Below are 25,934 nucleotides of genomic sequence, written 5' to 3'. Positions count from 1 at the left end.
GGTTGTGTATGTGTGGAGTGACCTTGCGGAGTAAACTTGTATCATCCAGATTGCCTTGTGCAGTTACAGCACAGTTTTCCTTTTGTAGTGACTGTGTAACTGTAGGGCTCCTCAGCTGAAAGATACACTCATGGGGTGTGGACTTGTGTCTATTTGCCTGTTTTAAGACATAAAGACAGGATTTATTTGGAACGAGCTGTTCCACCAGGAAGTTGGCTTGCATGGCTGCAATTGGCGAAAAGAAAGAAAGACCAATGGTGTCGCAGCCTTCATCCACCATTTCTGGAAACGATAAGCTATTGCTTATCGTTTGGCGATTTCTTGAGTATGTTGATCACTTTGTTTATTTTATATTTGTCTATATAGAATTTATAACCATGATATCAGTGTGTGGTTTGTTTTTCTGGTTGTGGCCTCAGAGACTGTACGCTCCGACGCGGTTTCCGCACTCTCGCAGTTGTTTGTACAGTTTCCCTCTCTCCCCAAGCCTATCCCACTTATGGATGCACGCATGCATTTGAAGTAGTCGAGGATTCGATGGAAGCCTGTCGGGTTGGGATGACCCCTTACAATGAAAAATGTCTGACACCAATAATATGATACTGCTAAATAAAAACTTTGAAAACAAAAACAATCGAGGCAATTCGGTTTTACCGTGGAAGCCTTGTTTGCAACCACGAGGCCACTGTTTCGATCCAAAAGGTCTCTTCTCTGTTTTTTTAAAGTTCCAGAGGATTTATTTTGTCGGTGTGTGTCGTTTTTCATTGTGAGGCTCCACGTTGGGCGATAGAATCCTGACCATTACACTGTGGCTGCTGTTGTGCCTTTTTAAATCCTTTTAAAAGCTCCACGTTCCCCGCCTACCCCCCCAAGAAAAAAGAAAAATAAAGTGGGGAACAGTACCCGCTCCAGCGAGGCTATCTTAATTGGGCTGTTGTGCCTACCCCCTTGTGGTGCAGAGCGTCCGGTGAGCCCTCCCCCAATAGCGGTGGCGGAGGTGAAGGTGGAGCCGACGCCCTCGCCGTCGGCCGTGGCGCCCCCGCTGAACCCCCGCAGCCCCGCAACCACCTCCGTGGGGGTCGGCCAGAAGCGGCCTGCCGGAGGATCCCCGCCCAACCCCCGCGAGGCCAAGATGTTCAAGCAGCCCACCTCCCAGGGTGAGTGCTTTTTCTCCTAGTTGGTAGGGGTGGTGTAGTTGGGTCAAGCGGTGCTAGCCTCACACGGGTTATTAATTAATTAATTAATTAAGTAGTACCTTACAGGCCCGTTGTGTAGGGCAGGAGTTCTCAAGCATGTTGGTCCCAGGGAACCCTGCTAAGTTCCGTTAAGTGCCAAGGAACCCCCCCCCCCCCCCCCCCCTCCCGCCATTTTTCATTCCGTTCATGCTACATTAATGTGCAATAAATTCAAAAGCAAGCAAGGGTGTAGTTTTTTTTGCCGTCGACTTTACGCGAATGCGTACGCTAGCGGCACCTATCTCCTAACAGGAGAAATGCGCACGGGGGTATTATGAGGCCGAGATTCAAGTGAAATAATTCAACCACGTGGCCCGTTTTCGGAGTCTGGCTGGCTACAAGCTGCTGGCGAGATTTATTGCGCAGCTCGCGCGTTTGTTATGCGCCGAGATGTGCTTACAGACACTCGGGCGTGAGTAATGGAGCTTCCTTAGATCGATTGCACCTCAAGTTAACCACATAAGACTTTGCGACTGCGGGACCAGGGAAATTTTATCAGTGTCTCGCGGAACCCTGAGGAGGGGCGTGCGGAACCCCTAGGTTCCGCGGAACCCACTTTGAGAAACCATGGTGTAGGGCATTGAGTAAGGGGGGGCAGAAAAAGAAAAGTACATGTTGTCTCGAAGATACAGGAGTAAGGCATACAAAGTACTGACAACAAGGAACAGTGTAGCAAAACAGAATACATAAATCAGCATATCACATCAAAAACAGAGTAGAATGCAGTTTACAAATGATACAGGATGTGTAACAAAAATTGGCTAAAAATTTGAAAAAGAAACTAGGGATATCAAGAAGGGAGGTAGCGCAATTTTTTGAGCGAAAAGCATGTTGACAGTACAGGAAAAGAATTCAATGCGACAAAAAACCGAAGTGCAAAACGTGGGTTCTAGAAGTTCACAGCTTGCTGCACCTGCCACACATATGCAAAAACAAAAACAGACTACTGAAATATGAAACTGTTAAGGTAAATGTAAGAGTAACTTTCTATGGAACGAATGTAGGTTAGTGTCAGATGCTACGTTATCAGGAAGATCATTCCACAATGTGACTGCACTGGGCAATTTCTCCTCCTGAGTGGCACCCGACGTGTCAAATATATGGCTCCTTCACCATGAGTGTGCTAGGTGAGTGTCCTGAAGGAAGCCATTAAGGGTGCGCGATATCTCTCTGCAAAGTGTCCGCTGCCTCGCTGGGAAGAGGACGGGGCCCAGAGTGGTGGGTGGGGCTCTTAACTTGCGAATTGTTGAGAACAACAATGTCCACTCTACAGTACACTGTGGGCAGCACATAACGTGGTCTTCCACTTCTCCTGCCACCTCACCTGACGTGCACAAGGGCAGCCGCACGAGGTCCAGTTTGAATCTCCAAGGTGTGGTCGTCGCTGACCACGTTTGGACGTGGATTGATAGAGTGGCATTTACACTTATGAGTCCCTTCGTGACACAAGGTTGATGTTTGTAGGCACGTAGGGACTCGGAAATTGTCGCTAACTGCCGGTCTTAAGACGGTCCGAAAGTGCCGGGAAACTTTCACAGTAGGTGGAAATGACGGAGCATTTTGTGCCATCTGATTAGCTGCCTTATTGCCCTTGAGGCAAAACCTGCATCGCAGGTGGGCCCCTTGGGGTTAAGGCCACACAGAGGAATGTTTGAGATGACTCCAAGGAACGGAGGGTTTTATGCGCACGTTTGTACAGTAGAATCTCGATAAATGGAAATCGCTGAAACGGAATTGCCGCTAAGGGGGGACGTGGCTTTCAAAATCAACTTTTTTATTTCTTTGTGGATTTTGATGAAAATTGGCACAGCAACTGGAAATGCTTCTGTGATAACACCATAAAAATTTGAAGTTAATATTTTGATAACTTTTTTATGTATGAAATTTTCTTTCTGTTCCGCTTGTACCGAGCTTGAGCGGCTTATAAAACACGATAGAAAACTTGTTCGAAGTGCTTTGCATTCCCAAATGAATGGACGAGGTCGTGACAGTTTTAGAATTTTTTTTTTACAACACAATGTTTTTTAGTTTTCATTTTTTTAGAGGTTAATGTGCAACAGGCATGTCAACTGTGAACGATTATTTGAATAAAAAAATCACAAAAAACAAATCTGGAAAACTAAAAGTGTCACGACCTGAACAGTTCATCAAGGAATGTAATGCAAGAAACGGAATCAAAATAGACCCAGCGGTCACGAAGAAATCCCTGGGACAAGCGACACAGGTGGCAAAAAAAACTGTTTTGAGAAAACGGCTTCCGAAGTTGCAACATAGGTTTCACATATCAAAAGTCGTCACGGTTGTAGCCTTTCATGTCTTTTTGAACATGGGGCTTCTGGAAGGCCTTGCCTTGAAATTGGAGTGCCTTTTCAGCCTTTCTCTTTCCAGAAAACATCATTTTCAGCTCCTCCGTGAAGAGTACATACCCCCCTTTGCAAACCAAACGGAGGGGAGATGGGTTTCAATGGGCTTTCAATGCAAAGTAGGTTAGTTGGTTGGCTGTATCGCACTGGACAACCTCCTTTTGCAGTGTTGTCACCATGGCAACAAGTTAAGCATTTTTTTAACTTAAATTTGAACATTTTTGGCTTTTTTTTTTCATGTTTTTCTTGCCTGGCACAGCAACTTAGTACTCATAGTGCAGGTGTTCATTGCCAAAAGTTTGCATACCACAAGGTTGAAAATGAGCTACTTTGAAGCTTGGTAGAGTATTCTGCATAACTCCCAACTTCAATGCAAGAGCATATTTTTTTTACTACTTTTGACATTCAAGGCATCCAATATTTCTCGCAGCACAGCTAGTATGCCCTGAGCAATGGTATCAATAATTTCCCTAAAAAAATCACTGTTAAATGCTGCCACAGTAACGTACATTTTTAACGCAGAGAGCATATTTTTATTCCTATATTACTAACTCAAAACCTGTTTGCATGATATTACTAACTCAAAACCTGTTTGCATGAAAATTACAAGTGCACGGGAAACGTTGCGCAAGAAAGGCGATATGGCTCGCGCGCATCGCAGCGCACGCTTACCGCGACATATCGAGCTTTGATTACACCTGATATGGCTGGTCAGGTCGCTTTTAAGATTAAAACTAACGTCGCAGGCATTAATTACAACTACTGTTGTTCAATCGTAACCGGTTGCCCAGTCATGTGATGCTCCAATGCGCGTCGGCTATGCCGTGCGCGCCGCAGCGTTTGACGCGTCGACCGTTTCTTTCTCAAGGCTAGCGAGCCCACAGTCAAAACACAGCAATAACTAAGCGTGTAAACATCGCAAATCCGACTAAAAGTTCACTTCACGAACCGCTATCGCAAGCGCGCACACCGCGTCACCCTCCGGGGTCTGGCGACGGTAGAGTCACGCGCACCACGAAGCGTTCGATGACCTCCTCCTTTCGAGCCACACAACTTCCCGTAATCTGGCTCGTTATCTCCGGCATTCCCACCGCGATAACGTCCGTGTTGAATACCATAGATTGAACAGAAACTCGGCCGAGCGAAGCGGCGAAAATGAACTCAATCCGCTCGCTACGCAGCTCAGGCGGCCGCCATCTTGCGTTGCGCCCGCGACATCCAATCAGGAGGGTCGCTGTTCTGTGCCCCGACCGGAGGACCAATAGCGCTTCAGCATCTATTTCTAGCTTCGTTTGTGCGTCGTTTCTTTTCTGCCGTTTGTGCGTTTGTGAATGAACGAAGATAAAAGAGACGAGCGGAACCGGAAAGACGATCGCTCGGCCGATCTAACCATATCAAAATGGCCGCGCCCGGTGGTACCGTTGCGGAGATAGAGCGCTCCAAAAATTGCCGTTTTTTCGCCCTTTTGCGCTGATAGTTTGTCACCGCGCCTGACAAAAGTATTTTTTTATGCCACTTTGCGACGCTTTTCAGCGTAAAAACTTTGCAGACGCACAGAATAGGAAACATAGAAGCCGAATATGTGGGTTTCAAAAAAACGATGTTTTGGTCATTTTTCCGAAGTTGAAAGCCGCGTCCCCCCTTAATTAATTAAACGGAACAGTTGCCTGGAATTTGGTTGGTTTTATATTCAGATAACGTAAAAAAACTCTTGGTAATCGGAACTAAAATTTCCACATCACCGTGTAAACGGAACCAGAAATGGAACTTCTTGTGAAATCCACTGGCATGAGAAGGAGCTTTTTACGGTTCCGGCTGTTTCGTTCTTGTTTTTTTTTCTTCCTCCATGCTTTTTTAGCCTTGTTGGCCTCGTAAGCCTCGTCTTGTAAGTGGTTAGCCGTGTTAGCGTAACGAATGCAACATCGCAGTTCTTGTTCCAGTCGTTCGGTCTCTATTCTAGACGCCGAGGCTACAGGACTCACCTCCTGTCGCCTCGTTCGTGCCATCGTTGTGCTATTCGTCCTTCATTACCACGTTGCCGTCTTCTAAATTCGGTGGCTCGTAAGCACTCACGAAGTTGAGGCCTCCAGCCTCCGTGAAGATGCAGTTGCAAGGACTCAAACACAAATAGTTGACGCATTTTGTAGTGCACAGCAACTCATTGTTGCCAAATCAACTTTGTGAATGCTGTGCCTATGCTTCTTGTAGTTATCTTGCTTTCTGAAAACTATCAGCTACAGTCACCTTCTAGTGCTTAGAGTTCCATGAAATGCCCTTAGGAAGTGTGTATGCACATAAATTTGCACCTTAGAACATCTCTCTCAGTAAATGGAACTCCTGTTAAACGGAACTAATTTTTCCGGTCCCTTGAAGTTCCGTGTATTGAGAGTCTACTGTATTTTCTTTTACATTTTTCTCTCTCTTTTGCAATTTTTTTTCTTTCTTTGGTGTCGGGACCATCATTCATTTATTTTGAATTAGAATATTCACAACAGCTTGCTGGTGCAGGCTTTTCCCCAACTTTTATTTAGAGATTTCTTAAATTATTTGGGGACCATAATAAGACGGGAAAAAAACGCCTTCGAGGTAGCCTCTGGCAGCAGCAGGCAGAAGCGAAGAGGCTGGCACTAATGCAAGAGCGCCTTCTGTTCGTAAATCAGCTTGAGGTCAAAGTTGATGCGCGGTCCCGAGAACATGCGTGTATAAAAGCAAGAAATGGGACCGTGGGGACCTCCTCTTAGGGGCCCACTGTGCTATACTGTGGGCCAGGTGGCCTGCGAGAAACTGACTTCTGGTGCATGGAATTTAAAGATGAGGGAGATAAACGGGTTGATATTGCACAGAAGTCATGTTGGGATAGGGTTGGAGCTTTTCCCTTGGTTGCATCAGACCAGCATCATGTTGCTTCAGGCTTCTTCAGCAAGACCCCGTCTCACTGCACCCCCAATGAATTGACCACGCTGCACCCTGGCGTGCCTTTCAATGAAGTGTCGTGTAACTAGCCCAACTTTCCGCCCTCACTTACAATCTCTTCTCTCCCCACAACGCTTTGCCCTAGTCGCTGCGATCGCAAACACTGCAAAGCAACAGTCTGTCTTCTTTCGTGCTGAAAGCGAGTGACGCATCTTTTCTTGCCTCCTTTCGAGGCCTGTATCGCAATCTGGTATGCCATAATAGAAATCGAGGCACTGACAGACAGGCTGCAAATGGTGCTTCATTCATGATGGTGCCAACCAACATGGCACCATGTTGGTTGGCACCATCTTCAAATACGAACATGGTGCCAGAAGGTGCCTTGTGGATATGACGGCCGTTTGCTCAGGGATGACAGGACAAACAAACAGTTATCCGTAGCGTTTTCCTCACATAACAGACTGGAAGGGAACTGCCTTGTGTTACTTTTTCATGATACGTTTCCTTGGCATGTGATTTGGTGCAACATATTGACACTGGGCATTAACTCTTTCCATACCACAGAAAAAATGCTCCTTCCTGACGAGCTGCAGAATGTATTTTTCTTTTTTTATGCAAAGACTATTGGTCTCAAAAATATGCAAGGCACACAAAAGTGAAGCTCACTATATGTGATTTTAATGACATAGTGGTTAAGAGAAAGTAACCGGTGGCAAGGCAGAATTTTATTTTTCAAAACTAAGGTGCTGGTAATTTGTAGAAACAATTTTCAAAATATGCCTGCATCTCTGAGTTAAAAGAAAACATTAAAAACCTTTTTAAAATAAACTGTTTGTTTATTATTACCAATAGTCTCACTTAAACTGAAAGTCCTAGGTGCAGTGTTTTTTTAGGTACAAAAATTTTCTTACAGTGCTTCAAAACCTTGGTGAAAAGTTTTTTTGTGGGTTCAAGTAAGATTTCTTATGGAAGAACTATTTTGCTCACAAATACAAAAATAAAGCTGAATAGATGTGCTTCATAATGGTATAATTTTAATGGTATAGTTAAGGACCGCAGCATAATTTTAAGCAAGCGAAGGTGTTTAAAGCTAAGAGAAAGAAGTGTTCCAGTAGTGGCCTGTGTCGTTCAGGTGTTGGAGTTTTGTCTCTGATTACCGTAACGTAACGTTCTTCGCATTACATTTAGATTGAGGGCTTTGTTGGTGGGGGCTATCCGAGAATTGCTGGGCAAGTGCTACTAAGCTGCGTTTGACACATACGCAGAAAACGAGGAGTGTCCGGAGCAGCTTGTGGGGAAGTCTGTTCCCCCTTCCAGAGTGCAGACGTATTGGGGCCATTGGAAATCAGAGGTCGACTCTTGCGCCGAGTGTGTGTGGCATTCTACACAGTATGTTCCGAAGGAGGGTGCTCTTCTTACTCGTCCTGTTGTACCCCTTGCTGCTGCAGCGTCCCCCCTGAGCACGATGGGCGGCTCCCCCCAGCAGCCCCCCCTGCCCTTCCAGAGCCAGGGTGCCCGGCCTGGCATCCCGACACCACCTGCCCCGCATCTGGCCGCCATCAACCAGGCACGTGCGGTCCTGTTTACCAACTCTGCAACTATGTTAAAAAAAACTGCTCAAAGGGAGGCAAGGGACAAAATGAACAAGGGGGGGGGGGGGCTGCTTTTGAAGGCTGTTTTCAACTGCAACTACGCTAAAAATATGCAGAAATTCAGAGAACTGTCTGCTATTGCTGCCGCTTGTCTAGAGTGCGAGTTCTTTACAGCCACAATTTCGGTTTTTCTTAATTCTGTCTCACCTGTTACCTCCATTTACGCTCTTACAACGATTACCGTAATTACCCGATTCTAACGCGCACCTGATTTTCCCGGCAAAAAAAAAAAAAAAAAAAAACCAACTTGCACTTTCTAATGTAACGCGCACGGAACTTTGTGAGCAAGAAAAACGAATGCAAGAGAAACCGGCGATTTATTTCTCGAAGTAATCTCACTCATCTCACTCTTCGTCGCTCTCCGCTGATCACAACATCTCATCCTTGGTGCCGTCAAGCACGTTCGCGATGCCACGCTTCTGAACAAACGTTCAACCATGGTCAATGGGATCGTGGCCCACGCCTCGCGCGCCCATCCCGCGAGCTTCTCCAGAGGCGCACGCTTCACCCGACCGCTCGTTTTGAACGCGTGAGAGCCACTGCTGCCATTGCTGTTATCAAGCGCGCAAGTGGAACGATTTGACGATTTGTATGAACGTCGATAGAAAAGCCTAGGTGCCTTGGCTTCCTGTGTCCGAAAAATCGTTGCTAAAAGCTTTGGCGCCATCTTGAGATGGCGATGGCGAAGAGTGGGACAAAATTTCTGCTGTTTCGGCAGTTTTGGTTTCATATCCGATTCTAACGTGCATGCGATTTTTCTACCTATTTTTCTGGAAAAAAAATTGTGTGTTAGAATCAGGTAAGTACGGTAAAAGTGTTCCTTCTGCGAAATCTGCATTTTTGTGGAAATGCAGGGCGTTACACAGTCCTGGCTGTGGGGGTACTTGGCAAAGAACGCTACGCATTAAAAACTGCTTTAAAAGGAGGCAAGGTAACTGCACAAAACAACATAAAATAGACGAGATTTTTTGGGTTTAACGCATGTAGGAATAAAAATTAGAAGACATGACGTTATGCAGCCAGCCTTCGCAAGCCAACATCTGCTGATGCCGCTCCTTAGCTGTTTCTGTTTCCCGAGCCGCCAAAGTCAGCCTAGCATGTGACCCACGATTCTTTCTTCTTTCTTCTTCTTTTTTTTTGTTTTATAGCTTCATGCCGGCGTTTGTTTGGTTGGAGCCAGCGTGCTCTCACATGGCGGGGTGACACGGCACAGTGACGTCTGGACTGACTTGAATTTTAATTTTTATGACGAGGCTTCATGCTTCTCCAGTGGTGCCGCCTCCCAACTTTTTCTTCCTCCATGTTTAGTGCTCCAAAGCCACACGTTGGCTATGAGATGTGCTGTAGCAGAGGGCTTTGGATTAATTTCGCCCTCCTGGGGATCTTTAACGTGCACCGAAATATCGGCGCGTGGGCATTCTCTCTTTTTGCCTCCATGTGAAAAGCATCCACCGCGTCCGAGATTGAACTCGCGTCCTTGGGCTCAGCAACACAATGCCTTATTAGCCACTTAGCCATTGCAGAGGGACAAAAACAAAAGGGGGAGGGGAAGGGTGTTGGTTAAAGACAATCATCAGAAATCATTTCTGGTTGCAGTTTTCTTTCGTTCATTATTTCCCCTTTGCTACCCTGTTTTGTTTCTTCTCTGTATTAATAGGGAACAAATGGAAGAGTGGCTGTTGGGGAATTGAACAAGCGGTTTGAACAGACCACCTGGTAGTGTGCACCATCCTACGGAGTGCCAATACTCAGTTTTTTCTCTCTTATTTTTCTTGCGCAGCCCAACCCGCCCAACGTCACCTTGCGGTCCATCCCGGATGCCATGAACAGGACCACACAAAACCGGTCACCGGTCACCATCGGTGGGTGTTTCCCTTTGACACTTCACATCTGGCTTTCGGCAATGTGTACATTTCTGTGTTGAAGGTGTACATGAATATATGAGCTATGGCTTTCAAAAATTGGCCCATTTACTGGGGGCTGTTTAATCGTCAGGGCCACAAGTTTCTACAAAGGTCGGCTATTTTAAACGGGCCACGAAGACAAAGTACAAGTGTGTTTCACTAAAAAGACAGCTTCGTCCTGGTAATTATGACATCGATTTTGCTGCGAACTTTGAACGAGTGGTGTTTTGTCTCCAGGAGGCGCAGGCGGTGTGCGCCTCCCCTGGAACCAGGCCCCAGGGGTGGTGCCAGGGGGCCCCCCCGGGGTGTCGGGGGGCCCGCCCGTGTCCACCCCGCCGCCCCCGACGCAGACCAGCATGCCGCTGCTGGCCAGCCAGCTGTCCAACGCACCCATGGCTAGCGGACCCCCACAAATGCGGCCCAGCCACCCGACGCCCGTCAGCTGCGCCACGGGCCCTCAGATGCAGACAGGTGGGGCGTCTCCCACTCTCTCTCTCTCTCCTACTCACGCTGGGGGCACAATAGCTGTGCAGTGGGAAATTGTAGTGAAACACGAAGGCAGTTGGTTAAGGCTACTAGACTCGGTCTAGACACAGCAGCGTCCAGACTCGAAAAATCGGTCCCAAAATTTGATTTTTGGCTTCTTCATTTTTCATCTCCTAGCATCCTTTTGGAAGCACCTACGTACAAAATTTCATCAAAATCTGAAATGTTTGTGGAGTTGTGGCGGTCTGAAAATGCAATATTGCACCTGTGTCCCTTTGAATTGAGGTCAATTTGTGGCTACCTTTTGCTGCCCGGCGCTGGGAAACTATGCTCTTTGCCGCAGCGTTTTTGGTCTTGTTTGAAAGCGCACGTTTTCAACCGCTCAAAATGTGAGCTTGATCTTATCTTCTTCGTAAACAAACAAATACAAAAATAACAAGCCACGCACGCATCTATTGGCCGGTTTACACACGTGACGAAAATTGTGCCTTCCAGTTGGCTTCAGGGAGCCTGCCTTGAAAAACTGACTCTCATGCTGGCATTTTGTTTGGCTATTGACAAGCTGGCCATGCTAATTGCGCAGAGTTAGCCCCGTCGAAAGGTGTGAGAAAGTTCTGCTTTCTGCACTGATGTGATGAGGAGTGAGGGAAACCCAAGAAACGCAGCAACGACGCAACATTGTTACTTGCTGCAAAGTAACCAGTTGTCAATGCTAATATCTCATGGGCTACGGGGCAACCTGTGATGGTGGCCCACTTTGTGGTGACTCTGGTCTGGTTATGTTCAAATTGACCAGCGATATTGGTGAAGGGAAAGCGTGCAGACTTTGGAAAATAAAACTGTGTTTTGCTGTAGTCATTGCGATTAGCGAATTTCTCTACAATTAACTTGCACAACAAATCTGTACAAAACAAGGTTGTTTTGTCCAGTCAAGGGAATGGCCGCTGTTGTAAAGAAGGAAGAAATAAACAAACCCATGTGACCTAGTAGGATTTGAAACCGAGTCTCCACAGGAACAGCCCGATGCTCAACTAACTGTGCTATCCCAACACGTTGGTAGCGGTAGAACAAAAGTTGTTTTTTCAGGCAGCTTGTGAATTTTGTTGTAGGAGAGTTCGACTGTACTACTAACTTTGCCAGCCACCCTCATGTGCTGAGAGGCATTGTTTTCACGTCTTCGTTATCCCACTCTGCACGCAGGCTTCCGTGGTGCCTCCATGCGGCTGGGCGTTCCCCCTGGCAGCGGTCCCGGCGGGGTGGTGGGCCCAGGTGGCGTCAACCCCATGGTGGGCGGTGGACCGGTGCCCCCTCAGCAGCAGCAGCCCCCGGCCCCCTCGGGTGGCCCCCCCGTCGTTCCCCCGAGCACCCTGGCAGCCCAGCTGAGCCAGATGCCCCCCGGCGGGGGAGGAGGTCAGTTCCCTCCGGGCCCACCTTCCCAGCCTGGCAAGGGCCCCCCCCAGCAGCAGCACCCACCCATGGTGACCGGGGGTGGACCGCCCCCACAGGGGGTGCCACCCCAGCCGCAGCAGCCACCACAGCAGCAACCCGGGGTAAGCGAGCAGGGCGGCTCCAGTTACCGGTCTCTCTCATTTGTCATTTCGGACTGCTCACAACGGCTCCAGGGGCGGAATTGTGAGTTTTTACGTTTCAAAAATGCCCACTTCACGTCCATTTCAGTCTATACTTCATGTCGCATCAGTTGTAAGAAGTAGTTGCTCCTTTGGCCTCATTACATGAGCAGGCAAAAATGAGATAGAATTATGGTTTACTGTTTGCACCTCTAGTGTAGCCAGAATTGGCACAAGTAAAATGTGTGTGCCTTGTGTGTACTTACAAGAAGGAGGGAGAAGGCTTTAGTCCCCCCCCCCCCTTATGGTCATGTTGATTTCATTGCCCCGTAAGGACCCAGGGACACATCGAAGAAAGTCGGCCTTGCTGGCAAGCATACTATGCTGCCTTGCACTCTTGATGCTTGAAGGTGTCCAAAGAAAACGATAGCCAGAGCACACACAAAGCAAGGATGGCGCACACAAGGCAGTTGACTCTACAGTGCATCACAGTGCAGCTGTTTGTAATGGCTTCGAAAATATTGAAAATATGTCAATTGAACAGGCTTACTTTGAGTCCTAGCATCGATGCCATTTGGAAGGTACGATACAAGCAGTTTAGCGAGGTGGGTGACGACGTGAATGGACACTGTAGGGTATAGAGGGCGTGTAAATGCAGACGGAAGATTATAGGTGTGACGTTAAGGGACAAGAAGAGAGCGGGAGGGTTCAGGGAACAAATGCTGGTTAGGGACATACTAGTAGAAATTAAGAAGAAGAAATGGGCATGGGCAGGGCATGCAATGTGAAGGCAAGGTAACCATTGGTCATTAAGGGCAACAGAGTGGATCTCTAGAGAAGGCAAGCGTGGCAGGGGGCGGCAGGAAGTTTGATGGGCAGATGAGATCAAGAAGTTCGCGGGGATAAATTGGTCACAGTTAGCTCAGGCCCAGGATGATTGGAGATGTATGGGAGAGGCCTTTGCCCTGCAGTGGGCGTAGACAGGCTGCTGCTGCTGATGATGAATGTCTCACGCACACGCTCGTTTCCCCCCCTTTTTACACGTTGGGAACAGTCGGTGCCCGGTGGCGGCGGGGTGGGCCTGAAGGAGCGGCGCACGGTGTGGCAGGGCCAGGTGGAGTACCAGGAGAAGCTGCCGGGCAACCCGCGCAGCGTGTACACCCTGCAGTGCACCGTCTCCACCAGCATGGTGAACGGGGAGCCCGAGGTGTGCGCCGACAAGTGGCCCCCGAAGCTGACGCTGCAGCTCATGCCGCGCTCCATGCTCATGAACGTGGTGATGGCGGTGAAGAACGCCTCGCGCTGCGTGGTGCTCTCCTTCGAGCCGAGCGAGAGCCTGCTCAAGCTGTCGCGCTTCATGAGCTCCACCTGCCTGGGCCTGGTGCACTTCGCCAGCCCCCCCGCCGACATCAAGCTGCTGCTGGTGGTGTACATGGCCGAGAAGAACCTCTTCATGGGCATGGTGGCCAACGACCAGGACAGCCTCTTCGGGGCCGTCAAGCAGGTCGTCGACGCCCACCGCAAGCAGCAGCAGTCCAAGAACAAGATGGTGAGTGCCCTGGCACGCTGCTGGGGTGACCAGGCAGGTACCAGGCCTTTTAGCTTCCTTGCAGGAGTCCAACAGAGCTGAGCTTGAGAGTAGGTCAGTGTATTTTAAGTGTGGAGTGCTTTAGGGGCTCGCCTTGTCGTCGTAGCTCGCTTGCTGGGCCCAAATAGAGCCGCACGGCGTTCTGTCGTAGCGGCTGTTGTCATGGCGTAACTGAGAGGCTTTGAAAGCCAAGCACTTTATATAGTCATTAGCGTTCGAAACTCTTGAACCGCTGGCACTTGTCATACATCTCCACGTTGCTTAGCGCAAAGAAAACTGTAGGTACATTTGAGGCAAAATATGCGGAATTAACCGGCGGTGCCCGCGTTCATTTAATTAGGAACGCTTGTTGGGTTGGTTTTTACGACAGTAAGTGAAAAAAAAGGGGCAGTGCAATGCCGGCACGTGCGGGAGGAAAAGCCAGCACAAAAGGAGCAAAACTCCCGTTGGCGCAGTTTCAGGCAGGGGGCTCGCGAGCACTGTGACGGCGGGAAATTTGATTTGCACGGGGTGGCAGCAGCGAGCAGATAACGGCGCTACAGCACATTATGGCGAATCACTGCTCTGCACTTCCGACAGCTTTCATGTTGAGTGGAACGACTTAAATTTTTTTTTTTTCTAGCCACAGCTTAGTTGGCATCTGTTCAAATATATCTCGTCCTCCTTGTCTAGGAAGTTTCAAAGGCCATGCTCCAAATTTCTTTCAATTGAGGCCTGATCCCGTCATGCGAGCAAACCATTTCTGGTCTGGCCTTTAGAATTCGTTCTATAAATCCCTGAACCTCTTGTGACTGTTCCCTTGGGTTTCATGAGCACATTAACCAATGCATTCTGCCCACAAAGCACTACCAGCCTTTTTACAGAGATAACTCCCTCTTCACATGAATGTGACTTAGGACACAAGTACTACATATCACCTCTTCTTACGAGTTAACGCACATATCGCAAGTTTCTAGGTCTTTCAATTTACAGGAGGCATAAGCAGGTAGTAAGGATCTGGGGATGGAACCAGGTTCTTTTGGCACTTCACTGAGGTTTGGAGGGGACTAAAGACGTGATAACCTCTGGTCTAAGACAGAGCCCATGTCCCTATGCTTGTGGAATGTAAGTAAATATAGTTTTTTTTCCAGTTGCAAGGGCTTACCACACAAGCCAAGCCACCTGCACTGTGTGTTGTAGTATAGACTGACTTTGTCTTCATTAAAAAGCTTGAAAAAACTGTTCGCCACCGCAATGGCTGCACTTTTGCAACTCTCCCATTTCGACGGCGGTTGGTACTGGTGCCAGAACCACTGCATTTTGGTGATGTACTGTGAAGTAGATCGACATGTGAGGTTAGATTCGGGAGCTCATTTGTCTGTTGTTTGCACAACAGAGATGGCGAGGAAAGATTTGCTGCTCTCTTCTGTCACATCTACCTTTAATTCCTTTGCTTCTGGACATGTTTGAAGCGGTCGGCTGTGTTTTCCTGTGGGGTTGTTTAAAGGGCCGCTAATGAGCACTTTGGTGAGTATAAAAGAAAACATGCCATCATCAGTGGTTATTGCAAATGATGTGCTGGTCACGTATGCTTTAGTCGTGCAACCAGATTACTTGCACAAGTAGTGCGGGATGTACTTTGGATGGTTTCAAATTGTTTGTGGCACATGAAGGCTGGACGGAATAATAGACTGGTTTATGCTTACTGTAGCAGCGAAGTTATAATGACCACTTCGTGTCTAGCAACTCAAGCAATTTCTGTCCGTGGTATCGTTTCCATTCCTGCATGTGCAACTTTATTTCATCAGAAGTTCTATCTACCCTGTGAAACGGTGACAAGCTGTGAGTCACCTGCGGTGAGATCGGCCTTTTGCAGTTCAAGATTTTCAGTGGTGTGAACTAGCCCAGTGCTTACAAATCATGATGATGATGATTGCGCATGGCGCCTTCTTGCGATCAAGCATGACTAACCAAATTTGGAATTAAGGTTGTTATGTCTGTTAATTCGCTATTTTATTATGAAGAGGTGTGTCGTTTTGTAGGGCGTCACTTTAATGAAGTTTACACATATAATATTTCCTTGCACCCTTCATTATATTTCTTGCAGACCATCCCATGTTCTCTTACAAAAAAGTTTTTAGCTACCTTGCAGACGCAGATTTTTTAAAACACATATCTTACTGCCCATGACCTCACCTGTGCTCATGACGTGTTGCAAAACAATGGCGGGACCTGAGGCTTTACACCTTGGGTGCCGGCACTCACTGTGTTTTAATGCTACCCTGTATAGGCACCCTTTCTCTTAGTATACTCATTATGTTTTAACATGGCCCTATACACCACTTCTATTAGAAAATTTTTAATCTAGTGCCTTTATTACAAATCTTTCTCATCTCATTCACAAATGTCATGGCGCCCTTTGCCTTTGTCGGCCTTGCGCCATTAAACCTGAAATCATCATCAGGGTGTAAAATCCCTTCTGCTCATTCTTGAGTGTTTTCAGATGAGTAAAAGGACGTACAGAGGGAAAGGCAAAGAAATCAGGAAGGCAGTCCAAAGCAAGACCCTTGTTGTCACGCTTATGAAATCCAAGGCCCCCTGAATGCATTGTACACATGAACACATTCACATATTGGACATTCTGGTGTCACCTGCAATCTCGGAAACACTGAAGTTGATTCTGTTGTATGCAGGGTGTTGAACAATAAACGAGCCTATTTAAGGGGAAACCAAAGTGAGTGGTAAATATCCTCTAATTACCTTACCAGATTGAAATCTAGAACACGTCAGCCCCATTTTGAATCTATTCTTCAGCTGATTTACAACTAGAAACGTGCATTCGAACGTGCTGTTTTCTTTGCACCGTTCTTCCTGCCGATTCGCTGATGTCAGATATGCCGACACATTGGTAAGTCCACAGGGTTGAATTTAATGGCATGTTTTACTTGTGTGGTTTGGGCTTAGACAAACAAACAGTCAACATGAACCGTCAAATGGGTCAAAAAAAAAAAGTAACCCTCAGTTAGCATGAAAACTTGGAAAGCCAGCGTAAGGTCATGAGGTGGTGGATGCAGCGACTATGAATGGGGCATGCTTTTTCTTCTGCTGCCCATTTTATACAAAGGCTCTAGATTTACACTAAGTAGTCAAACAATGAGTTACATGGGCTAAATTCCACAAAAAAAGACTTTGACAAATTTTATTCAGTGCCCATTTAAGGCACTTTTTTTTTTTTTTTTGCATACCACTCATTCATTTGCACTCAAGCACTGCACGGAAATGGCTTTTCATGGTATGCTTTATTTAACGCTAAGACATGTCAGGTGGCACTTTTGGCACTTTCCTTCTATTTATAAATTAAAATTGTATACACTAATTTTGAAAAAGTGCAATTGCAATGGGCTTTATAAAAGTGAGTGTTCCGGCTCTTAAAGGTAAACAGCAGAGGCATTTCAGCAGAAACAGCAGTTTTCATAATCAGCGAGCAACAATGCAGTGCTTATGTGTATGTGTAAATAATTTGTCCAAAATGGACTTAAAGGGACACTGAAGTGATATGTAAACATTGCGGGATTACTAGCGCAAATTGTAGTCCGGAGTCCCCAGGCCATGTTTCGACCGCTCTAGGCGCGTTTACGCGATTTTATTTAGTAGAAAAACTAATTCGAAAACGCTGTCCTCCTCTCTTTACGCTCGCCCATTTTCTGTGGCGTTTTCGTGTGACGTCAGGAGGGGATGAGCTGGCAATTGGCTGCGCCACGGCTGCGCTACTGCCACTACTGCACGGCTCCCCGGCCGACAGAGTCAGTCGGCCCAGCGTTTCGTCCGCCGGCCGCCGACGGGTCGTCGCAATCAAGGAGGTTAAAAAAAAATTGCTTGGTCGCAATTCGTTCGCTTAGTTGAAACGAAGCCAGGACACGTTTGTGAATGGAAGAATGTGCCTTTCTTTACTTGGTTTGTTTGTACACTGTATCTAGCTCCAAATCAAGGTCGCTTCACACAAGCGCTGCACATGCGACGCTTCGCTGACTGGTACGCCAGTAGGAAAATATAAGGCCTCTTGAAGGCGGGAGAAGAGTCAGCGAAGTCAATATAGGTACTAAGCAAATAAAATCAACTGATATTTTTACCGTACAGCGTAAAACTAGGGCGCGGGAAGCACTTTTTTGCGCTGGGCGAACAAGCACAGCGGTCAGCAGCACGACTACGCATCTGCGAACGCTTTTCCGTCTACGAAATGCAATTGCTAGACGTGAGCTACTGTGGAAACTCGGACGACGCTTACTGCACGATCGCAGTACAACAAATAGTCACCTAAGCAGCTTGAAATGCCAAAACTAAATAAAAGTGTAAACCGGTTGTACAATATATACCCTATATTAGCAAAGCATTCCCGTCCCGCTCCGTGGCCTAGCAGTCTGGGGCGCTAGGAATTCACCCCAAATGCTTTGCGAGTCACGAGTTCGAATCCCCGCGGGTACGTGCTTTTTTTTTTTTTTTTGTAAGTTAACTTTTTTGTTTTCCGCCGATGTTTTCTATATTGAGTTCACCTTTTTTGGGGCCGCAACGTTCATGGCTACACGAACTAGTTCACAAAACGCGCGCAGGCTGGCACTGGCGCGCTAGCGAGTTCTCGTTGGCGTGCTGTTGCCATAAGCACCGACTGCTTGCAGGCAGTGGGCACAGGCCAGAATGAACAGACCCTTGGCCTGGTGCGAACACGCTTTTTACGATACAGGCATGAGGGAGGCAAGCTCCAAATATGGGGGAAAAGCGCATGACATTTGGGCGTCTGCGGGTACGCGGAGGGCGTTCATGCACTGCGTAGGTCTCGGCTAGTGAATGCTACGACTACAAGCCGTCCTGGGAGGCTTATCTTGTGCATTTTACAGCCGACAACATGGCAGAAGCGCGGTACGATGATTACTGAGATATTGAGAATGCCCATCCAACAAAGCCATTGGTTATGTTTTACAGAACCGAAACCGAAACCGAAACTTGTGTGATTGCTAACCTTGGGCATCGTCCAATCACGGCGCCCCTCCTCTCAACGTCACAGCCTTAGTTGGTGCGGCCGCCGCAAACCGCGCATGGTAGTTTTTCTTCTTTCGCGCTTTGTAAAATAATTACCGATTTGTCAACCGGATAAACGATGAAAAGTGTGCTAATTTGAGCCAGTCTACGCAGTGCAAGCAAAAACGTGAGCTTGACAAATTCACTTCAGTGTCCCTTTAAAGGAGCCGTGAAGAGAAAATACAACTTCGTTTAATTTGAAAGAACTAGTATTAAGTATCTCACTCAGCTCCATTACAGCCACAAAAGCTGTTTCTTGAACAAAAAAAAGCAAGAAGGAATTCAAAAACTTTCAAATTTTGCGCCACAGTGACGCGTTATGAGCAAGAATGACGTCATACAGGCCAACAATAAAACATAATTTTCAGTGCGTTAACTGCACGTTAGCATTCAAGTGATGCAGTCAAATGGAACTAGAGGCCCCATTACAGACGTCCAGTCATGTGTCGTGGCGACAGGTCAGTTAGGCGGCCGCCAATCGCACAAACAAGATTCCGTGACGTCATAGAAAAGTTGCGGGAAATTGGCTAAGGGGTCGCGACTGCTTCACGCGTTTTCTTTCTTATCTCCGTTATTTGTTCGAAGATTGCAATGATATTGGTATCATTGTTATCGGGACTAAGCAGTCTTTCTAATAAACCAAACTGGTATTTTGTCTTCATGGCTCCTTTAAACCTAGGAGTATGAACAGACCATGAGCGAGAGCATAGATCTCAGAGCATTAAACTTTTTTGAACAGTGCTGAGGGTAACCACTTGGAAACATGGCCACAAAGCAGTTTCCTACTTAGTGAGAAACCCTGTTTTATTTTGCAGTTCGCACGCGAAACTTTGCGTACATTTCGGCGCGAACTGAAAGAAGCACAGGGCTAAAGCAATGCTTGTTTTTATCCTTACTTTTCTCATTGAACCTAGCTGTCTGACGATTTCATTTTCCCCACTAAGAAAAGCTACTTAACAGGCAGAAGGCCAGTGGGAAGATGATGTTCAAAAGGTGATGGCTGTTTAAGAGAAAGAACCTAATGAGCATGTGTGTTGTTGTCATTATAGTTGTAATGCAGTGCGGCACTCAACACTGTTCTGCCTCAGTTTATGGTGCATACAGACATGATAGACTGGCAATTCGATGCTAGCCAGTGACACTGTATACATCCACTGGAATTGTTTTATAGCATGTATGAGCATTTTTATTGCTGTAGAAACTATTTGGATTGATTAGTGAATCAAGGTGTAGTCACTTGTGATGCTTATACTAGCTTGATATGTGTGCTTTACATTCTGGTTAGTGCAAACCCACAAAAAAATCCCAGCAAGCAAACATGTGTGGGGTGTTGAAAACTATCTCACGCAGTGTAATACCGTATTTCCCGGTCTATAAGTCGCACCCCCCTCAAAACGGCAGTTTTTCAGAGAAAAAAAAACGTATATAAGTCACACCAGTATATAAGTGTGTACAAAACGCACTTAATCAGGTAAACTCATAGAGGATCAGTCGTTAGAAAGTTCGGCGAAAGTACATGGTTGCGGCGGCCGCTGCCTCTGATTGCATCCCCCCGAAAGCAGTGCTAGACACGTGCATGTACCGTCCAAAGTCTAGACAGAACGAACTTCTCAAAAATGGTTTATTGATACACAGAGATGGCGTGTACTTACTGACGGTGTTTAGGCAAAACCATCGAAGCCTTCTTCCTCTGACTTGCTAACAAATAATTCATTCATGTAGACCATAGAGCTGTGTCTCTTTTAACGTGCGCTGACATCACACAGCACACAGGCACCTTTTCGAGCGCGGACCGCGCGCAGCCGGCACGTACCAAATTAATTCCATACGTAAGTCGCACCGGGGGATAAGACGCACCAACGAAAATTCCAGAAAAAAAAACTGCGACTTATACACCGGAAAATACAGTAATTGATTCTGACCAACATGCTCACTTGTCGTCAGTGCCGAAATGATGCGCGAAGTTTTATTTTGTGGTCTATTCAACTTAACGCCAAGATGGGAGAGGAAACTTACCTGTGCTATTTCAAAATCGGATAACAGATTTCACCCTTTGATCCACCGATGGAGATGGCTACCGCCGCCACCTCTTCGGGCCAATGGGTGGGCATCAGCAGCATTGTACTGTGGCGTCCGTGTGGTTGGTGCATGGGAGTGGGAATAGATGACAAGGTTTGGTGTTGGGCTAGTTAGCATGAATAATACAAGTGCTATCAGTCTAAGCATGTTCACGTTCTACTAATCCCTGTGGTAATGTTTACTCTAATGTTTTTTGGTTTCTGTTTGGGATACGTACAAAATTTGTTTTACCTTGTTTGAGCAAAGCTTTAGCAGGCATGAAGTGTGTTATATCGCATGCTAAATCGTGTTGTTGCTTAGGCCATTGCTCGTAAACACGCAAGCAGTTGAATGCATCTATGTTTGATAAGGGGACCATAAACTAGCGTGGTGTACTCTGGCATTGGATATATGAAGTGCACAATGTATACGTATTAGGAATTTTGTTATGGCATGTGGAGATATTGGAGTTTGAATAGTTTGAGCCGCTTATAACATTACTGCAATGGCAAACAAAATGTCACCGTTGTAGCAAAATGGTTGTTATAAATGGGTTCGACGAAAAGAGAGGAGACATTGTTTTGAGCCTCTTAAGGGGGCAGACTGGTCTTAGAGCTATTTGTTTTTATTTACCAACCAATTTTAATGAAACTGCACTGCATTATAGAGTTCTTTGTGCTGATTTCAGATCTGCCATTAGATGTTTTGTAAGTTGATTATATTATGAGTCAATTGATGATTAATTGCCGTTATTTTGGGCCACAGTTACAAAATAACCACTCCATACAGAATGGCAATTACCACGTGGCTAGGCAGACAAATGACTAAAGAATACAACATAGGAAGACCTTTTTTGATTCAGCTATTTTTGGTCGTTTCACAACACAGTGAGTTTCGCTTCTCCCGCGCTGTGCCAGAAATGGATCGCAGGTGGTGCCAATTGAACGCAATAATAATTTTCCAAAGCCTCCATTTGAAAAATTTGTTTCCAACATTGTATTCTCCACACATTTCGGTATCAGAAGCAAAAAGAGTTACAGTTGTACCTGCTCTGTGTGCCGAGATATCTGAGGACGAAATGCTAGCTTTGCATTGCAAGAAAAGTGCTGTTTCACCACCGAATTCTGCGCTAACTGAGCTGTAGAGTGCACTTTAAAATGCTATTATAATATCATAACAAGAAAATATGGTGCCTTTTGATGAGGAAATTTACAGACTGATTGAAAAATGGCCGTGGAGGCTGAAAATGCCATTTTTCCGAAAACACTTTTTTTTAGCGTTTTTCGGCCCCAAAGACCCAACTGCCCCCTTAATAATTTTTAACTATAATTTAACTGCCGAAAACACAACCATGGCCATGCAGCAACTTGGCAGAATGCAGAGGATAGGCCTACACCATCCGAATGTGTGTCACCATCGCACCTTGGTTTTCCCGTTAAATACTTGTCAATGTCGTCTTACTTTATGAGAGCCAACGGTATCGAGTTACTCTGGGTGTAACAATGTTTTGTGGAGGCTCTCTCTCTCTTATCTTAGAAAGACACTTGCAGCGTGGGCCTATCAGCCACATGAGATAAGGTGGACCAGACTAGTCCTAGGCTGTTAGCACATAGCGTATTTGGCTGTGAAGCATATGCCAAAATTGGTAAAGCTAGAGCTGTTCGCTTTTAAACTGCCCCAACCAGCACTGTTGTAAGTTGGTGGGGGCATATAAACAAGCTTGACCGTACAGTATCTAATAACTCGGACAGAACCTTTTTCCTTTATACATGCTCAGCTAGGGATTCCTGTCAGGCGTAATATTCATATATTGCAGCATGTACAGACCAAGAGTCTCGCATGCCAGGGTGATGTTTTCAACCCCTGCAGTAGGTCCACAATCCCCGCGATTTCCCTTTGTAGGCGTTACACTGACCATTCTGTCCTCTGCTCCCCCTCCCACCCCTGACCTAAATTCGTTGCAGGTTCATTGGGAACCAGTAAGTGCGTTTTGCTTCTCTGGTCCACGTAAGGTGGTGGCTTAATTTTCATGGAGGCATACTTAGCTACCCATATCGAACCCCAATTGGATTTGTGCCTCTAGTTTTTCCGTGAAATCGAAACCAGTCTTTACTTTCTGGGTGGCCCTAGCATGGGTCAAAATGGGGAAATCGCTGTGACGCCAATCAAAGGTCTGACTTGCTATATGCTGCAACTGTAAAATTTAGAATGATGATGTGCGAAATTGATAGCATTTGCGAAAAATCGTGGTAGCGAATTGCGGATCATAGCATGAATGTTAGAAGACTGCGGTGGAACAAAAGCACCCCCTTAGAGTGTGATGCAAAGGACTAAATTAAATTTCCTTTTCCGAATATGGTATTTTTTGTGGCTAGCGTAAGCAGGGACCTGGGGAATGCCTGGTAACAAGGCAGAAAAACAGACGGGTAGATGTTTTTATTATTGTTTTCTTTTTTCGTTGTTCGCCGACTTCAATATTTCCAGTGAAAAAAAGTCTGGGACACGTGGGTTCTATCACATTTGCCAAGAAGATGTTGGGGTTTTTGTTTTGTTTACTGATATATTCATCTGTATATTCATTTATTTTCATAGCTGGCTCATGCCAGCCAGGTTCACTTGTCTTGAAAGCAAGGGGTCCTGATGTACATTCTAGTAGGCACAGTTCCCGACATGCAGAACATTATGCAGAATGTTTAAATGTTTGCCACATTCTTTAATCTGGATGTTCTGTTTTTCCTCATTTCAACAGAGTTAGCTTGCTAGGTTTGAAGCTTTTGATGCTTATTTAATTCTAGCTGTTTTCCCCTTTCAACCCTTAAAAAAAAAACTACACCCAGGGTTCCGCGCCAACCATGTGTGTGGCACCGAGCCAAATGTACCAGGTAACATTTTTGCTCACATTTGTTTTTGTGTCTGGAGTCCCCAATGATTGGCACAACAGAGGCACCCTCTGCCTTTATTAGCTCCCGCTCTCTTTTCCTCCTGTCTGTTTGCAACACCACTGTTTCTATTAATGTAGAACCCTGTAGAACGCATAATGTAGAACCCTGCGTAAACCTTCCTAATTGTTGCATTATCGCGACATCTACACCCAAAAAAGGACTAGTCTGACCTTAAATTTTACCATTAACTTTTTTAACACAACTTAAAAATCAAACTGCGCGCAAATTAACGAGGACGTGAACACACTGAAGACACCACAAGCGCAGTGGTGTCTTCAGTGTGTTCACGTCCTCGTTAATTTGCGCGCAGTTTGATTTTTAAGATGCGTCAATACCAACTCGCCCAACTTTCGACTCTTTTTAACACAAGTCGCGTTAAAAAAGTTGCGTTATATACCCGCACACACGTTTTAGTGTGTGCAGGTATATAACGCAACTTTTTGCTGCAGCGCTTATACCTGTTCATGGTTTCTCTAAAAAGGCTACAACTAGGTCTTTACTGTATTTGAACCGCAGCTATGGTAATGCAGCAAAAACACTGCAAAGCTCTCTTGTGGGGTGTTCATTTGCCTTGCATTTGTATCACTAAGATGTAGAGTTCTGCATTAGAGTGGGCATGGTAGGAATGTAGGTGCAGAACATTACCTCTTGGCACAGTTTCACACTGTCCGGTCCACTTAAGTTTTTTTTTTTTTTTTTAAGGCTATGCTACTTTGGATAATTTCTTTGTTCACCCATGTCACGTGACCGTTATTCAGAACCTTTGAGTACCGCATTTTTGCACGTATAACCCGCCCCTGCATATAACCCGACTTTTCGTCGACGAATAAAAAAAAAATATAGATCCCCACGTATTGCCCGCATATTTTATACGTAAAAGGATGGACCAAAGCTACTACTCCAGCAGCATTACACATTTGTTTATGCAAAGAAACTCACCTAGCTGACTGCGTAACTAGATGACTTTCTGCATAAATTTTTTCAGGTTGGTATATTGTTGAGCTGTGTGTGAGAAATAATCACTGTCAATGGATAACAGTGGCTTAGTCGCTTTTACTGCTGTAGGGGCATCACGGCCCAACGCGCATTGCAGTGAAGCTGCATCAAAGGAAACACCTCGCATATAATCCACACCTCCTCTTCACCCCTGAAATTTTCGCATTTTTGGTGCGGGTTATACGCGCGAAAATACGGTAATTGAGTCAGCAAGCCAGAGCTTTTCCAGGCAACGGTGTAACAACTGAACTTTGACAGAAGCGCTTAAACTTCGAAATTAATTTGGTGTGTAGAGAGGAGGATGGAGCGCCTTCTAGTGGAGCCCTCGACCTTTCCCACCCCCTGACGGGTTGGAGTAGTTTTTGACAAGACTAGTCTGTCAGTTTTGGTTAATTGGGTACCAGTTGGCTGCCCGCGAGTGGTTCCTAATCCCATTTGACTGCCTTCTGGGGTTAAGCAAACTGGGAAAGATCTCTGGATAAGTTCCTGGTGCTTTATCTTTCAACATAATACCAATAGTGGGCCATGTTAGAGTAATTACTGTGACAGTTAGTATGCAAAATGGGTGGCTGGTAATGTCCTATGATCATTTTACTTCTGAAAAAAGAAAGAAAAGCTGGTTTAGGATGCCCCTTGTAAAAATGCAGACACAGTTGGTGAAAATGGGTTTAGCTAAACTCTTCAGGAATACTCATCCTATAAAGTTGAGGTTAGCGTTACCTATTTTTTGTTTTCTTTCATGGCTGCTGTAATGGGCTGCTGTGAGCTTTGTGTGTGGGGTAACTCTGTGTGGCTTATTTGTAGACATTTGTTTGTGTGGTGATTTTGCATATCTGCAAAAGTAGAGCATGCCCATGAACTCTGTGTGGCTTATTTGTAGACATTTGTTTGTGTGGTGATTTTGCATATCTGCAAAAGTAGAGCATGCCCATGTTAGTGGTTGAAATGTCTCCCCGAACCCTCATCTTTTCCCCAAACACAGTTCCCACCGTTTCAGACATACATGTACACTGAGGTGAGTTTGTTTGTGAACATTGGGGTCACCTGCACCTGTCTGGCTGTCTGTCTTGTTTTTTTTTTTTTTTTTTCCACACACTTTTTGATGTATGGCACTGAATGTAGTCTGTCCCGTCCTTGCACGGTTGTAAACCACTCGCTGCTTGCGTGATTGCTATCC

General features: G+C 46.1%; 1 protein-coding gene across 27 annotated transcripts in view; it reads left to right on the top strand.

Moving 5' to 3' along the window:
- Positions 1 to 25,934, top strand: part of LOC144166609 (mediator of RNA polymerase II transcription subunit 25-like) — an 81,566-nt gene that overhangs the window by 16,855 nt on the left and 38,777 nt on the right. For 11 of the 27 annotated variants that reach the window (XM_077696125.1, XM_077696124.1, XM_077696133.1 and 8 more), the window contains exons 8-17: positions 960 to 1,157; positions 7,960 to 8,078; positions 9,944 to 10,025; positions 10,305 to 10,538; positions 11,754 to 12,103; positions 13,176 to 13,670; positions 20,805 to 20,864; positions 22,784 to 22,798; positions 23,657 to 23,701; positions 25,740 to 25,772. In XM_077696125.1, the coding sequence (XP_077552251.1) occupies positions 960 to 1,157; positions 7,960 to 8,078; positions 9,944 to 10,025; positions 10,305 to 10,538; positions 11,754 to 12,103; positions 13,176 to 13,670; positions 20,805 to 20,864; positions 22,784 to 22,798; positions 23,657 to 23,701; positions 25,740 to 25,772 (1,631 nt within the window). The remainder of the gene's footprint in view (positions 1 to 959; positions 1,158 to 7,959; positions 8,079 to 9,943; positions 10,026 to 10,304; positions 10,539 to 11,753; positions 12,104 to 13,175; positions 13,671 to 20,804; positions 20,865 to 22,783; positions 22,799 to 23,656; positions 23,702 to 25,739; positions 25,773 to 25,934) is intronic. The other 16 variants (XM_077696141.1, XM_077696143.1, XM_077696145.1 and 13 more) reach the window with 7 other exon arrangements.

This window comes from Haemaphysalis longicornis, unplaced genomic scaffold (genome assembly GCF_048455015.1).
Source record: "Haemaphysalis longicornis isolate Haplotype H1 unplaced genomic scaffold, Haemaphysalis longicornis Haplotype H1 scaffold_18, whole genome shotgun sequence".
Lineage (NCBI taxonomy): Eukaryota > Metazoa > Arthropoda > Arachnida > Ixodida > Ixodidae > Haemaphysalis > Haemaphysalis longicornis.
The sequence above is the reverse complement of the archived record's forward strand: the minus strand, read 5'-3'. Positions and strand labels throughout refer to the sequence as shown.